Consider the following 15,797-nt stretch of genomic DNA (forward strand, 5'->3'; position numbering starts at 1 on the left):
AAATTGCCTATTTAATATTCAAATATAAAAAGTTAAAAACAAAGCAGTAAACAAATTGTAGTTTTATAAAACAAACAAAAAAACAGTTATTCCATTGTTGAGACGAAGTACTTCTTTCCGCAGTGTCCCCCTGCTATTAGAGAGCACATTTCAGCTCTAAGCGGAACGGATTAAAAGAAACATTTACCCGCTTATCATCATCCTGCTTGTGTTTCCTGGTTTTCTGAAGCAATTTCAGGCCTTCAATTTGTCTGACGAGCAGTGGTATGGTCATCTTGAACCGTTCCTCCAGGCTCACAGCATCTAAAATCTAAGGAAATGCGAGTCCATCAGCATCTCTCTCTCAGAAACCCATCTCCAAAGAGAAGGCAGTCAGAGTCGTGACTTCATTGTCACGTAAAAAAGCCAGCCCCTGGCAGTATTCACAGCTACACTGTGGCTAACACCCAAATCAACTTCTATCAAACCAGCAAGGTTGTTCGACATGGATACCAGAATCCTAAAAACACCAAGAAAAAACGCACCTTGAGCTTTTATTAAAAAAATGAAGCCATGAGCAAGAACAAAACACACATTTTATGCCAACTCTCTTTGGGAATTATTCTCTTGAAGTCGGAATGTACCCACCTATTAGGCCTGAACAAATTCTAGGTTCAAATGATTAAATTTTACACACACGAGACGAGGACTTTTACGCATCCCGCGCCCCCCACCATATGTCTGAGTCACTAAGGCTCCCCAGCCCGTCAGGGTAACACCCGCCCGTGCCCGCAGCCAGCTCACTCCAGGACCCCACACTCTTCTGCTCCGACTGATTAACTGAATTCTGGTGTTTACACACAACCCGCTTGTATTAGGTGCACTTGCTATTATCCTTGTTGGATTTAAGTGTTAAATAAACTGATAAAATGAGGAGGACTGTTTCACTGAAAACGAACTTAAACGTTCTGGGAAGATTCAATAAAGCAGACTGCTTAACAATACTATAAATATAAAAATAAGTGAGCAACAGAACTTCTATGGTTTGGGGGAAAAATACAAATCTCAAATTTTGCACTTGGATTATTTTTCAAGTGTCCTTAAAACTCATTTCACTTTAGAGAAATAGAAACCGAAAATCACAGAAAATGCACCATAGGTGTGGTTTACATAAGAAACACCAAGGATTCTAATAAAGCAGGCCCACACCCCAGGGAAGAGGCACAGCTCCACATGTTTAAAAACCAGTGCGACAAAGTATATTTACATACGTAAAGCTACCTTTTTCATTATTCTCCGCTTTAACTTTTCCCATAAATGAACCAACTGTGAGTACGGATCATGTGACGAGCAGTCTGAGCACACAAAAAGGTAAAGCCAATCTCAGTGTGAACGCATTCTAACCACTTCTGGGAGCCTCCAGCATCTCTTACCTGAAGGTTCAAACTTACTCACTGCCTAGAGCCAAATGGAAAGCGACAAAGCAGCTCAGTACTCAAGGAGAGGACGCTACCTGGAGCTTCTCTTTGTTGCTTGTTCGGATGATGGACGTCAGAATGTCCGGTAAAGCTTCCCTCGGAAGACTGTCTAAAAGACGTCTCAGCTTAGCAACTGCAGGGACGGACATATCCAACATTTCAACCAACTGCAAGGGACAAGAAAGTCTTTTTATGGAAATCGGCATTATTTCTGAATTTAAAGAATCAGATTGTCACACAGGTTTAATGTTTGGGCCCCCGAGTCTTAGTTTTTGAAAGATCGTTGATTATGATAGTCCAGATGCTTTATAGGCCTCAGACGAAAATAGAAGTACTTTCAAAATGTGAATCAGAATGAAAAGCAAAAATGGCTCAAAAGTAGATAACACGAGCGTTTGTTAAAGGTTTTGTAAATTTGTGGCTTTAAATTTTATTTTTTAAAAATATTACACTTGCTATTACAATATAGAAGAGCTGCAATACTACAATAAGCGCCTACAGATCCTTCCCCTAAATTCACCAATTAACAGCTTGCTACATTTGCTTTCTCTCTGCACACGCGCGCACGCGCAGGCAACACACACAATTACTGCTGAACATTGTAGAGTAAGTTGTAGACACCATGACCTTTGTTCCTAAGAACAAGGACATTCTCTTACATAATCACTGTATAATTATTAAATCCTGGAAATTTAACATAGTTGATGCTGTTCTGTTAACCAATCAGCAGCTGAAATACTGTTTTTTAGTAGAACATGTGGATTAACTGGAATCTGAGCACTGACAGTGAATGGTTTTTATAAAAACAACTTCAGGACATATCCTGCAGTTAAAAGAGTTAAGCTCAGGCACGCTTTTAGTAACTGGGACAGTCACTGGGGCTACTGGCAAAGGTTCCCCTTTCTTTTGGGCACATGGTAGGCCCGCTTTTTCTCACCTCCTTTGAATAAATATGTTGCCTGATCCATGAAACATGAGGGGAAGTGACAGTTCCTTTTGGGCAGAAGCATTAAAAGCTGGTGAGAGTTGCCACAATTCCTTGTTCTGCGTCAGCAATAACGGAAGCATGTTTTGAGATCAGTGTCCCTAAGTGACTCTCAGAGGTGGACGACCACAGTGTCATACAGTGCGAGGCATGAAGCACGAGTGAGAAACACACCTGTGTTAGGTCATGGGACTGAGGTTTTGGAGTGTACTTAACACAGCAAAACTCGCCCATACTGAATACTGCAACCGATGAACTGAACCCTCATTTAGTGACTCTAGTAAGGTCTCACGTGCTAGTACTAATCGAACCTCCCTGAAAGCACTGTAACTTAGGAACCTACCCACTACTGGCCTGGAGTCAAAGGAATCACAGTGTAACTCTGAAGGAGCTGTTCAGGTGGGAGAATCTGAAGACTCTTTGTCCTAGGAATTCATGCTAAGAATATAAAACCGTTAAAGCCCGTACTTGGAGCACTTCCTGAGTACAAACTACCTGTCAGACACACTCCCGGTCAGGACAGGATGGCTAAAGCAGGGTAGATTCAAGTTTGCTGGGGGACAGATCTATAGGATACATTTCAGTACGATGGGATAAGCATTCAAATAAAGGGGTAAGTCGGGACGTGGAGGCACAGGCCCAGAGCACTGCCAGCCTACAGGAGCTGGCAAAGCTAAATGGAACCTGACAATTCAGAGGGAAGAGCACTCCTCGTAGGGAAAACCGAAGGCAAACTCAGAGACAGGAAATAAGGCATGAAGCTCTGATGTCCAGTGTGGCTGGAACTGCGGGTATGAATGGGAGGAACTCGAGTTGTGAAGGGCCCTAATGCTATGCTGAGAAACCTGCACTTGACCTTACAGCCATTCAAGTCTGGTACTCAGGGGAGAGGCGTGGCCACAACTTAGAAAGGCTTAGTGAACAGCATGGGGCAGAGAGAAGAAATGAGAAGGACATGAGTGAGGAAGCGACTGCAAGTCTACTGATGACGGCTACATAATGTGTAAGTGGATGTAGAAGAAGAGGACGAAAGAAAAGCATTAATTGAAAACTACTTAATGTCTAAAAAGATGAATGAAAAAATTATGATATCCCAACTCAATGAATTTTTATAAAAGTACTTAATATGAAAATGAGATATGGATATAAAAACAAAACAGGAGACTGAATATGGACCAAGACCAGAAGACAAGCAAAAATTAAATGAGATGAATGACGGTAGTGAAATTAATGGTGATGTTTCTCTCTAAAAATTCCTTTCATGTCTTTAAAAAACCTAACGTTTCAATTTTTTTCTGTTGATTCCAAGTGGGGAGAAGTAAAGTGTAAAATGAAAGAAGCTAGGAAGCTGTGTCCAGCAGAACGAAGCCCCGGGCCGTCACCCAAGACAAGGAAGAGAAAGTCTGCCTCCCCCTCTACAGCCTTCATTCCTGCACAGCACAGCCGCCTCATTCAGTTCCCAAACTGCAGCTTCTTTCTTCAGAGAAAGTTCTTCCTTTCAGCCCCCACAGAAGTCATAGCTCCAAGTTTTCTAGTTTTCTGTTGCTGTTCACACCACATCAGGAGTGTGTCCCATCAAATGCCACTTCAGGCACAGCCACCACAGGCTGCGGACACTTGCCCAACACACTTTTTACTGATCAATGGTGTTGATAATCAAGACCTCTAGGCATTGCTCTGTCCTCACAGGTCCAGTTATAGTCACTGCATTACATCACGAGGAAGTAGACTACATTTTATAATATAACTTGATAAGGCTTGAAACAAAATGGGGTGAGGGGCTTTTCCTGTTCAATCTAGAGCTAACCAAAAAACTCCAGCCTAGACTGAAGCTGTCAAATATTTCATGCATACCTACTGTGTGCTTCCTTCCTAGTTAATGGAGGTTTTAACCACTCAAAATCTATCTACCATGGGCTTACACTTCCACAGTAACTGCCAGGCCCAGCCTGACCTTGACTTCCGAACCAACGTAACTTATATAACTGGTGCCTAGATATTCTAGTGAGAGATAGCTTCTGTGCAGTATTCTCATTTTTCCAATTATTCAGGTTCGATAACTCTCTGGGGTTTGGAGACGCTGGGAGTTATAAGGAAAGCTCTAGAAATAGTTTTGGGAAAAATATGGCAAAGTGTTGGCTAATGTGTCCTCGAAGGATATAGGTACAATCTCAGACAAAAACAAATTGAAATTAATATACTGTAATATATTATTAAACCATTTAAACATATGCTGCCCTAAAACTTCACCACCCAACAAATTCCTCATATCTTACGGTGGCAAAGACATGGAAGAAAAAAAGTTTTAAGGAAAAACAGTAAGAGCAACTCACTTGGACAGCGTATTTGTAAAACTGCTCTGATAGCTCTAGTCCCTCCCCAGTTTTACAGGTGTTGGGAAATTCTTCAAGTCGGTCCAACTGTTCCACTTCAGCCACAGGATAGGGCTTCTCTTTTAGGACCTGCACAATCTGGAAACGGCACAGGCCTGTGATCAGCAAAGTGTAGTGGGGCTTGGGCCAGTTGCTGCCCACAACCTGAACTGCCAGTGCGGCCGTCCCAATCCTGCAAAACACACACAGACGCCATGACAAACGTGCCATCGGGTAAGACAGAAACTCACCTCAAAAACTTGCGTTTTCTGAGAAATCTGTTACAAAACAAAGAACATTACTGCCTTATTTAATGTAGCATCCATTACATGATCTGTTAAGTCACGACCATCAGCTATGGGGCAAAGCAGGCCATCTCATCTGAACTGGCAACTCTTAAGGATTAGGTAGAAATTCCTAACATGTGGGTTACTTAAGCATAAAAACAGAAAAGTAGTTGACAATTACATATCTTAAATTAATTTTGCCAACTGGGAATCAGGCAATGTCACACCAGAGTAAATATTAGCACTTTTAACAGATTTAAATATAAATAGCATGACGTAAACCAATCAAGAAGTCTGTTGCAACACCAGTTTTGCTGCTAACACCCAACCAGGAGTTTATGCAATCAATCTATAAAACTGCTACATACCCACCTTATCACAAATTGACATCAAATCTGGAAATTAACATATATGCCCTTGAATTATGAATTTCTAAATGTGGGGGCTAAATATTAGTGACCACACACTGCCACGGACGGAGTTAAAGACCCACATACATCTCAAGAAGGTACAGACCTAATTCTGACCTACGTGGAAATTACCTCACCTAATACTAGTTGGAAAAGTTGTATGTTAAGTCTTAGCCCCTTATCCAAATATATAATTCTGACCACGTCACATGTAAACGTAATTCACAGAAAGGAAGTCCTCATTCAAACGAAGCCAAAGTTATATGAAACAGAAAGATCAACATTTGAAGACACTTCCAGGTCCCAAACTGAAATGCATTTCTCATTTTGGCCACAGGAAAGCTTATAATTTCAGAAAAGAAACTGGAACTCGAGTGACTGGTGCTCTCAACACCCTGGGAAAACAGTAACACTGCACTTGCCCATCTGGAACGTACTGAATCGTGTACAAATGCAGCACATGAATATTTTAGTGAATCTGCTTGCTTCTATATACAGGTAGCTTTTGATCACTTCCTTATAAATCACTCATTCTGTAGATCATATGTAACCTCTGGCTTCCCTCTGCCAGCTGTTACGTATAACTCATCTTTCCTTACCACCTCATGTACACAGGGGATAAAAACTGATGTCAATGGTAACATAAACTAAAAAATTAGGAAGACAGTTGGTGGGGAGAAAAAGATCATATGCTTTAAAACCCTGCAATGATTTGGCAATTCTCTAGTAAGTGATCTGTGTGGTGGCTGCTTTTCTTCGCTCATTAATCCATCGTCGGTCATAGCCCCCATTTCCTGAAAACCAATTCAGGCTGCCTGAGAAAGTGAGCAGAACCTCAGTGATGAGATTCACTCATTGCAGACAGTGTTCACCAATGCTTACACAACGTAGAAAGAGTTCAGTTCTGTCTATAAGAAATATCACCAGACAGAAACCGGATCCCTGGCCTACGGGGTTTACAAACTAGAAACCACAGAAACCAGAGAGAGGGGGGCCAATTCAAACCTCAAGATCAGGAGAGAAATTTGTCTGAGCTACATCCCTGGTTAAAGGTGAGACTGAAAATGAGTTTTCTTATACAGCAAGTTAAATACTTTTGGTAAGTGTGAAAGGAAGACGTTCCACACGGAAGACAGATGGTGCTGGGTTTACACTGCGCCTCTCCTCCTAAGGAGACAAAATGTATAAAGGTTTTATTTACATATATTAATTGCTCCTTTAAATCATTTTTAATTGACTAGAATGTACCCCTTTTAAAGAAAAACATGATCTGTGAAATGATAGCTGGTAAGAAACAGAATGCCTGGTGAAACATTTGGGTGAAAAGCTCTGTGGGACGGTGGCCAAGACATGGAAACAACCAAAGTGTCCGACAGATGACTGGACAAAAGAAGTAGTGGCATATATACACGATGCAATACTATTAGGCGGTAGGAAAAGATGACATTTATGACAGCATGGGTGGATCTTGAGATCATAATGCTAAGCGAAACAAGTCAGACAGAAAAAGCCGAGAACCATATGATTTCACTGATATGTGGTATATAAACCGAAAACAACAAAAGAACAAGACAAATAACTGAAAGAGCAAAAACTCATAGACACATAGCTTAGGGGTTACTAGAGGGTAAAGGGGGAGGGGAAGCAGGGCTGTAGAAGATGGTACACGGGGTCTAACATAGATGGTGATGGAAGAGAACTGACTCTGGGTGGTGAACACACAATGGGATTTATAGATGATACATTACAGAATTGTACACCTGAAATCTATGTAACTTTACTAACAATTGTCACCCTCAATAAACTTTAATTAAAAAAAGAAAAGCTCTGTGGGAAAAGATAACGTGTAATGTTACTGCAGAAAAATCCCGTTGTGTACTGGGCTCCAGGGTTCACACAGGCAGCCCTCGCAGGGGCGCCAGGTTCTACCCCACAGGTCACCCACACCTGTGGAGAAAGGCTGCCTCCAGCAATGTGGCTGCACACTAACATGCAAAAAGGACGGCCGTTCACAGCAGCACAGGAAGTGGTTCAGGTCAGTCAACACCTGGCCCTGCTCCTTAGTGTGGCAAGGAACACAGTGCACTTCTGCTGTTCCCTGAAGACTGAGGCAGTGTCACCTGGATGGTCTGAAGGAAACAGGCAGGAGCAGAGCCCTCGGCCACCACCTGGAAAAGCAGGTAACTGGGGAAGGAAAGACTTACGTTATCAAAACAGGATAATGTCATGAATGATTCAATATTTGTACTACTAAAGCCTTTTTGCGTTTTCAAGTAAAGAGCATTTAAAGGTCGTATTAAAGAAAAAACATTGGAACCTAACACTACAGAATGCTGTGCAATCTTTCTACATAGACTTTTCAAGTAGCAAATAACAGTTTCGGGAAAAGTGGATGGTCGGGTGGCTCCTTATAATGCTGCCACTCTATGAAGAATTTTCAATGTATGTTTTCTAACTTAAATAATTAAATTGTAATATTGCTATTCATTTAAAACAAAGGCAGCAATATGAACATCAAAGATCAAATTGTGCAGCATCTGAATATTAGTGATTGCTTCCAGGCAGGAGAGTTTAGAATTTAATTATTGTTGTTTCGGAGGGATTTACATAGACGATATCAAAAACCCTCCAAAATCTGGGCAGAATAATACCACCAAATGGCTATTCAAACCTAAAATATGACTAAATCTACTTTTGAAATTCACGGTGTACCCATGAGTAATCACCATATATATGCACAGAAAACAAAAAAAATCTAACCACGGTCAGCAACTAAGTCCATAGGCACAGAAAGCAAAAAGTTATGGGAGAAATAAACAGTCGTACGGAGAGGGGACATACGTAGGGAAATGCAAATCCAATACAATTGATCAGAGTTTACTGAAACTTGAAAAGTATCCAATTCCACTCAAGCAATAACCAAAGCAGGTCAGATGGGAGCCAAAATGTTTTCCATGTTGGAGAAAAGCAAGGCTTTTACAAGGTGGACTGATAATAGGCTGCTAATGCTTTTTTTTTTTTTTTTGGTTTGTTTTGTTCTGTTTTGTTGTAGGAGGGGAGGGGAAAGATACCAGTCTCTGAGAATTTGAAGAAAGTTATGGACTCTCTTTAAAAAAAAACGTATGTATCACAAGGTTTTGGATAAAAGTAAGGCTTTCCTAACTCTCCTGAAATCCGTTTCAGGGTAACTGCAGGTGGAGGAGGAGCTCTGAACTGAAAACATCTCACAGGAATGAAGGAAAGGAGGCCGGGTTTGGGAGGTGAGTTTGAAGATAACAGCATTTGTTGAGAGCGTGTTATACACCAGCATTGGCAACAGAAATAGAATGCGAGCCACATATGTGACGCCAGCAGCCATATTTCAAAGTATAAAGAAACAGGTGAAGTGCTAATATTGTATTTAACCTCAAAGAACCAAAATGTTACCATTCCAACCTTCACTCTACAGAAAATGTATTGATTAATCAACAAAACATTTTTCATAGGAAGCTTTCAAAATCTAGTGTGTACTGTACACTTACAGCACATGTGTCTGGGGCCGCAGGGTTTCCTGGGACACAGGACTTGCAGAGCCTGAACCTGGACAGTCCCCAGCAAACGGGGGCAACTGGTCACTGTAGTATCTCAACTCGGACGAGCCACATTTCAAGTGCTCTAGAGCCACATGTGGCTAGTGGCTACCAAGACTGGCACACAGCAGGTGACACCCATGGTGTCACTTAGTCTTCAAAGCGCACTTAGAGACCGATGCCATTAGTTCATAAATTACTGCTGAAGAAAGACACAGGCACACGTTAAGTCTGTCACCCAGAGTCACACACGAGGGCCATGGTGGAGGACAATCTACCGGGAAGCACCGGGCCTAAGAAAGGAAATGTTGAGAGAGGACCGAAGGGGCGCAGATCTGACGCTAGGAAAGCTCCAGGGAAGGAAACAAGGGAAAACGTGAGCAGGAACGGCCTTGACGAAGGAAAACTGAAGCACTGAGGGAAGGGAGCAGAGGCAGGCACGGCCTGGAGAAGGAAGAGATTTAAAAAAAGGAAAACACAGGGAGGAAGAGAAGGAAGAGAAGGAAGAGAAGGAAGAGAAGGAAGGAAGGAAGGAAGGAAGGAAGGAAGGAAGGAAGGAAGGAAGGAAGGAAGGAAGGAAGGAAAAGAAAGGAGGGTCGGGGGAGTCAGGGGCGCCGGCCTGGGAGTCTCCCACTTGGGCGGCAGGAAGCGGGGTTCCGGTCACCCTGTCACCAGCCACGGGCAACTGCAGGCGTCCCTCCCTCAAGGTGTATCTCATTTAACGGTCACCTGGCCGCCCCCCCACGTCGCCGGGCCGCCCCCCGCCCCCCGCGCCGCCCCGCGGCTGCCTGCCCACCTGTGCAGCGGCGGCAGGTCCTGCGCGTCGCTGGCCGGGTCGGGCGTGTTGGGGATGACGCCCAGGATGGTGCTCTGCAGCGACGTGCCCTTGAGCAGGCGGCCCCGCACCAGCTGCAGGTTGCGGGCCGTGTCCACGCTGGTGCGCATGGTGGAGCCGGGCAGCAGCACGCCCTCGTGGGTGAGCAGCAGCGGCAGGCGGCTGGGGATCTGGATGGGGCTCACCGACGACATGGCCACGGCCGCTCGCGCCTGGAGGGCTGTCGGAAGGAGCCGCACAAACACTTCTGCGCGGCCCGCGGGCGCGACCCAAGCTCCCAGCCGCGGGCGCGCCGGCACTTCCGGCCCGAGCTACGGCCCGTCCCGGGGCTCAAACGCCGCCGCTTCGCGCTGCCCCCTCCTGGAGCCGCCGGGGAAGACACGCGTCGTATTTACGCGAAAAGAGGCGCACGCCGCCCTCTGCGACCTTGGCGTCTGCAGCCCTGCGCCTCCGCTTTCTCCGGAGGCTCGCTCACAGAGCTGTCCCCTCCGCTGTGTTGTGTTCGGAAGGACGATAGTGTGTCAATTATAGCCATTGAAATCCTTTTAACTTTGAATTCGAATTGATTTTAGATGTACAAAAGAGGTGGTTACAAAAATGTGGTAGAGAGTTCCCATACGGCTTTCACTCAGCTTCCCCTGTAATCGTCTTACATAATCATGATTCAATTACAACAACCAGGAAATTAGGGTACTGTTAAAGCATTACTATAGACCCAACTCAAATTTTGCCAGTTTTATTAATGATGTCTTTTTTTCTGGTCCTGGATCCCACTTTTCATCTACTTGGGATGTCTCCTCATCATTTTTTTTTTCCTTTTAAAACCTTGGTATTTCGATCCATTACTTTGTAGAATGTCCCTCAATTTGGGTTTATCTGATATTTTCTCATGGTTAGATCAACGATATGTACTTTTGGCAGGAAAACCACAGAAGTGATGTGGTCTTCTTAGTGACACATGGTGAAAGGTTGTATCAATGGTCACTTTGACCTTGATTGCTTGGTGAAGGTGGTATCTGCTAGGTTTCTCCTCTGTAAGTTACTATTTTTCTCTTTGTAAGTAATAAATGTGGGGAGTTAAGTCTATATTAATTGGAATTCTGTAAGATGAAGGTGCCCCATCTTCCTCATTTATTTACTTATTATTTATTTATGGTAATATGGACTCATGGATTTTTAAGAGTTATAATCCAATCATATCATGCATTTCATTGCTTGAATTGTTTCCGCTTGGGCCATTGGGAGTTCCTTGACACTGGGGTTTGACTTGAGTTTGACTGCAGGTGGCAGAGGGAAATCGTTTTGCCAAGTATGAAGTCCAGCAATGCTCTCAGGGTCCAGGAGAGAATGGAAAGTCCACTCAAGTCAACTGGCCTTTCTGAGGGACAGCCCAGTGCCAGGCCCTGAGCGAATGGTAGAGCGGCAGAGAGGGTGACATGAAACAAGTTCCTACCCTCAAGCTTCTCTTGGCCAGAAGGACACCCCCACAGATGGCTGAGTCTGGCACATGGCAGTTGGAACTGTATGTTTCTGTGTGTGCAACAGAAAAGGGGAAGGACGTGCAGGTGTGCCAGATGCTGTGGTGGAGACACACGTGCAGGAACGTGGCGGCACCTGCCTGCGGTCTAGCTGTTTCTCTGACAGGAGGCCATCTTCTTTCATTCATTCTTTCCTTCATTTACTGAACAAATACCTTTTGCATACATGCTGCATATGTGCTGGATATTGTTTTAGGCGCTGGGGATACAGTTATGAATAAGACAGGCTCCTGTTTCTGTGGAGCTGACATTCTAGTGAGGGGAAAACAATAAGCAAGGAGAATAATGGTGGGGAGTGGTAAGTCCTTTAGACGGTCAGAGAAGGCCTCACTGGAGAGATGGCATTTAAACTGACCTTTGCACTTTGAGGAGGCAGCCATGCAAAGATCGGGGGTGGGGGCAGACGCGCACTACTCCAGGCAGAAGCAGCAGCGATTGCAGTGGCTGGAATGAATTTGGGATGTTTGAGGAACCTGTTCCTGGAATTTGCCGAGCTTGATGGTACCGATGAGATAAGAGATTCAGTGGGGTCAGGTTACAGAGGGCTAGTAGGCCATGGTAAGGAACTGGGGTCTTACTCCAAGCCCGATGCAAGCCATGGGAGGTTTCACGTTGCAGAGTAACATTATTTGGCTTATGTCTTCAAAAGATCATTTTGGCTGCTGTGTGGAGAATAGAATGAAAGGGTTTAGGATCAAAAGCAGGGGAGTCCGTGAGGAGGTGGTTGCAGCTGTCCAGCCAAGAGGTGATGATGGTTAGACTAGAACCTGTGGACTCAAGCTATGTCTGCAAGTAGCTTTAACAGAATTTGCTGACGGATTGGACCTGACGAATGAAGGACAGGGAAAGCTCCTAGATGGGGACTTGAGCCTTCAGGGCTTGGAGACAACTTCAGCTCGTAATTGAAGATGCTGGATACGGCAAGCTCTGGACCATTTCTCTGGATGTGTCCTGTGTACCCTGTCCTGTGATAGACTCTGGGGGTGACAAAGAGATAAAATATTCATGGCCCGGAACCACAAGAGCTCACAATTTTGATAAGGCCACCCCAAGGGCAAGGGGAGGAAGGGGCCCATTTTTTGAGGCTCGTAGTGTTTTAACAACGAATTTCAAAAATCATCTTACAAACTTTGCTGTGTATTTTTTAGACATTTACATTTAATGCTTTTAACATAACACCTGCACCCCCACCCCCAACAAACCGTATGTGTTCTATTCACGTAATAATTGCTGGACTTATTTTTTAAAATACAAATTAATACTACACAATAGAAGGTGTGGCGCAGATGGGTCCATGTTTAAGTTGCTTGCTTGATGAACACTGTCTTTCAATCCTGCCAGTATATCTCTGTGATGGGATGTGTTGGCCCACTTGGGAGAATATCAAGAATCTAAATGTGAAAAACAAAAAAAGAATCTAATGTGAGGTCCTTAGTGACCCTGTGGTTCTCCTTCTTTGCAGGCTCTGTATCTACTTTACTCATTTAGCCACCAAATGTCTGAAGCTTCTACCATGGGTTGGGCACTATTTGGGATTTCATGAATACATCCACGAACAAGACAGACAAAGTCCCTGGGTGTCAAAGAGCTGACATTCTAGTGAGGTAGGCAGAAAATACATAAGCCAACAGAGACATGAGTGGCGATTTTGGAGGTCTGGGAAGGTTACTCGGAGGTGGTATTTGAGCTGAATGAGGCGTGGATGACAAGAGTGGCCCGGCTCTGCAAGGAGCTGGGAGGACAGTGTTCTTGGCAGAGATTAGGACTAGTGCAAAGATCAAGGTTGGGGGAGCGTCCCAGTTTCTGGAACAGAGGAGAAGGCCAGGCCTGAGATGCAGGGATTCAGTGATGGCCTCCAGAAGCTGTTGGAGCTAGCAGAAGAAAAGCAACTTAAGAGCGGGGAAGTTAAGTAGCACAGGGAATGAATTAACTGTAAGGGAGCGGTACAGGAAGAGTGAGGTCTGATTCCAGGCTTCTCCAGGGCCTGGCTTGCAGGTAGCTCTGCTCCTTTGCCCTGGGTGCCTTCTGGCCTTGGGCACTAGCCACAGTTTACCTTGTTCCGCCCCCCGCCCCCCCCGCCCTGGTCACAGGCTGTTTCGCCAAGTTTAAACCAAGTTTAAGGCCATGACTTTTGCCCCCTCGGGATGGGGAGAACAAAGGGCTGGACCATCTCCTTTCTGTTTTATTCCCAGTCATGTCCTGGTCCCCAGCCTGACTGCATTGATGGCCTTGCCACTAATTAGAGGGAATAAACCAGCTCTTTTTCTGGAAAGGAAGTTGGGAGGCAGGGGAACTTCTAGAGGACTGCCACAGGAAGTTCTGGAGGGGATTCCTCTGGCCAGTCACGGAAGCGGAGGTGGGCCTCGGAGAATTGGCAGGCTGCCCAAGCTGACTTGTGGCGGAGCTCCAGTTGTATTGAGTGTCCTGCAAACATATCCAATATGCATGCTTGATTTTCATTTGGTTTACTTTTCTCTGTTACTAGTTTCCTGGACAAATTCCCAATAGTCCCATCTTCGAAATCCTCGTTGCATTTGTTTGCGGGTGTGTGTGTATAAATAAACCAGGTTGACAAATCGTACAATAGCTGAAAGTGAGAGAAAAATCCAATTTCTTGATTTGGTCTCTAATATTCTGGTCTTCCTCACGAGTCCCTACTCGCTGGTTAATGAGGAGAAAATCAGTGTTTAGGCTTACCATTTTAAGGTCGTGTTCAATCTAGTCATTTCAATCGTTCTTTTAGGTCAAGTGCAGTAAAGCCTCAGTCTCTGAATTGAGCCTGGCAGACAATGAGTCAAGATCCTGGGCGCAGTGTCCTCTGCTCCCCAGCTTTCCCAGATGATGTCTTTGATCCACCTGGTCCTCTGGCCCGACTGGCGCTGGGGAGTCTGGTGTATGGAGGCCTTCAAGTAATGCTTGTGGCTTCCTCACGGCCTGGTGCCTGGTGGTTAAGCCCAGGGCTGCTCGGCCTCTGCTGGCACCACACCCCCTGCAAGGCCGGCCGGTAGCTCTCACGTGTTTGCAGCCCCGGGAGGCCACCAGGCCCCTCTGGGCGAGCCCCTCGCCCAGACTTTCAGCTCCACCTTGTTCTCACGGCACCTTAGGGGAGCCAGGAAAGCTAACCCCCAGGCACAACCAGCACTCGCCCCTAGAGCACTTAGGAGTGAATTGGATAAACACGTCCCTGGTGGGAGCATTTAGAAAAAGGTGCCGCTTTTTCCGGATGGACGCAACCGTGGTCGGCTAGAGCCTGGTTCCTGAGAACCAACTGGCAACTCTCCAGGGATTTTGAGAGCCCAGTTGTGAAACACAAACCTTAAAAGAGTTAAATTATACAAACTTACACTTAAACATGCTATATCAAAGGGAAAGGTAATACTCAAAATGTATCCTTCCTAATTAGTTTACTTCCTTTTACTACCACTTATACTTTTGAAGTCATTTACATTCGTTGCATTATATCTATGGTGGAAATGATACTGTGCTTCTCTTCCCAATTCGTACTCAGTCGTCACGTAGGCGACGTGAACTCAGTCGTGGTGGGAATATTTTCACCACAAAAATCAGCAAAGACTATAAATCAGGGTTTGTTTTTATTATTTTGTTGATTGTCTAGGTGTAAGAAATAAATGCAGGAATTTTAATGGTGCAGATTAAATCGACAAGTGTGGGGCTATGATCTTGTGAAGAACAACCCCCGTCTCCACCCCCACCCCCGAAAAATGAGGAAATATTCTTTCAGGATTTGAAAACTACTCAGCCAAGTTACCAGGTCACTGGCAAATGAGTGAGACCCAACCAACATCCATCTTTGATGTTTCACTTTCCTCTTACTCGTTAACATAAAGCAAAACGTCAAGGCAACACTCATGGTGGAACTGCTTATTCACCAGTGGCAACCAGAGGTTGGTTCCAGACACAAATGTTTGTCAGCACTCCATTGACACAGTCCTGTGCCAGGGTGCATGACTTGCAATCTACAATTTGCTGACTGCACTGCACTCCCCACCACCATTCCCTCCACTGGTCAAGTTTGTATAGTGAATAAACTGTCCAGCAGTAAACACAGTCCCCGCCCCAGGGCCTCCTTCTACTGGATCATGCCAGTTTCATTTTAATATATGTCTATGTGTGGGCTGGTTCAAGGCAGCCAGAAAGCTGGCCTCTTCCCAGTCTTAAAGTTTGCGACATCCCTTGCTTACCTAACCTGTTTCCTTTGCCTTTCTTTTTTCCCCTGCCAGCCCAGAAAGGTCCACTTTTATCATCGCAAGTCTACTTCGTGGCCTAGCGTCACTCCCGGGGTCTACCTTGTATGCTTTATAGGAGAATCCCAGAAATGTAGCC

General features: G+C 44.9%; 1 protein-coding gene across 1 annotated transcript in view; it reads right to left on the reverse strand.

Annotated features, from left to right (window-relative positions):
- LONP2 (lon peptidase 2, peroxisomal) overlaps positions 1–10,244 on the reverse strand; it is a 63,637-nt gene extending 53,393 nt beyond the window's left edge. Inside the window, exons 1-4 of the mRNA XM_019731868.2 lie at positions 9,877–10,244; positions 4,776–5,007; positions 1,493–1,624; positions 188–310 (exon numbers count right to left, since the gene is read on the reverse strand). Of these exons, the coding sequence (XP_019587427.2) occupies positions 188–310; positions 1,493–1,624; positions 4,776–5,007; positions 9,877–10,109 (720 nt within the window). The 5' untranslated portion in view covers positions 10,110–10,244. The remainder of the gene's footprint in view (positions 1–187; positions 311–1,492; positions 1,625–4,775; positions 5,008–9,876) is intronic.
- Positions 10,245–15,797: the final 5,553 nt, after the last annotated feature.

The sequence above is a fragment of the Rhinolophus sinicus genome, linkage group LG11, assembly GCF_036562045.2.
Source record: "Rhinolophus sinicus isolate RSC01 linkage group LG11, ASM3656204v1, whole genome shotgun sequence".
Taxonomy (NCBI): domain Eukaryota; kingdom Metazoa; phylum Chordata; class Mammalia; order Chiroptera; family Rhinolophidae; genus Rhinolophus; species Rhinolophus sinicus.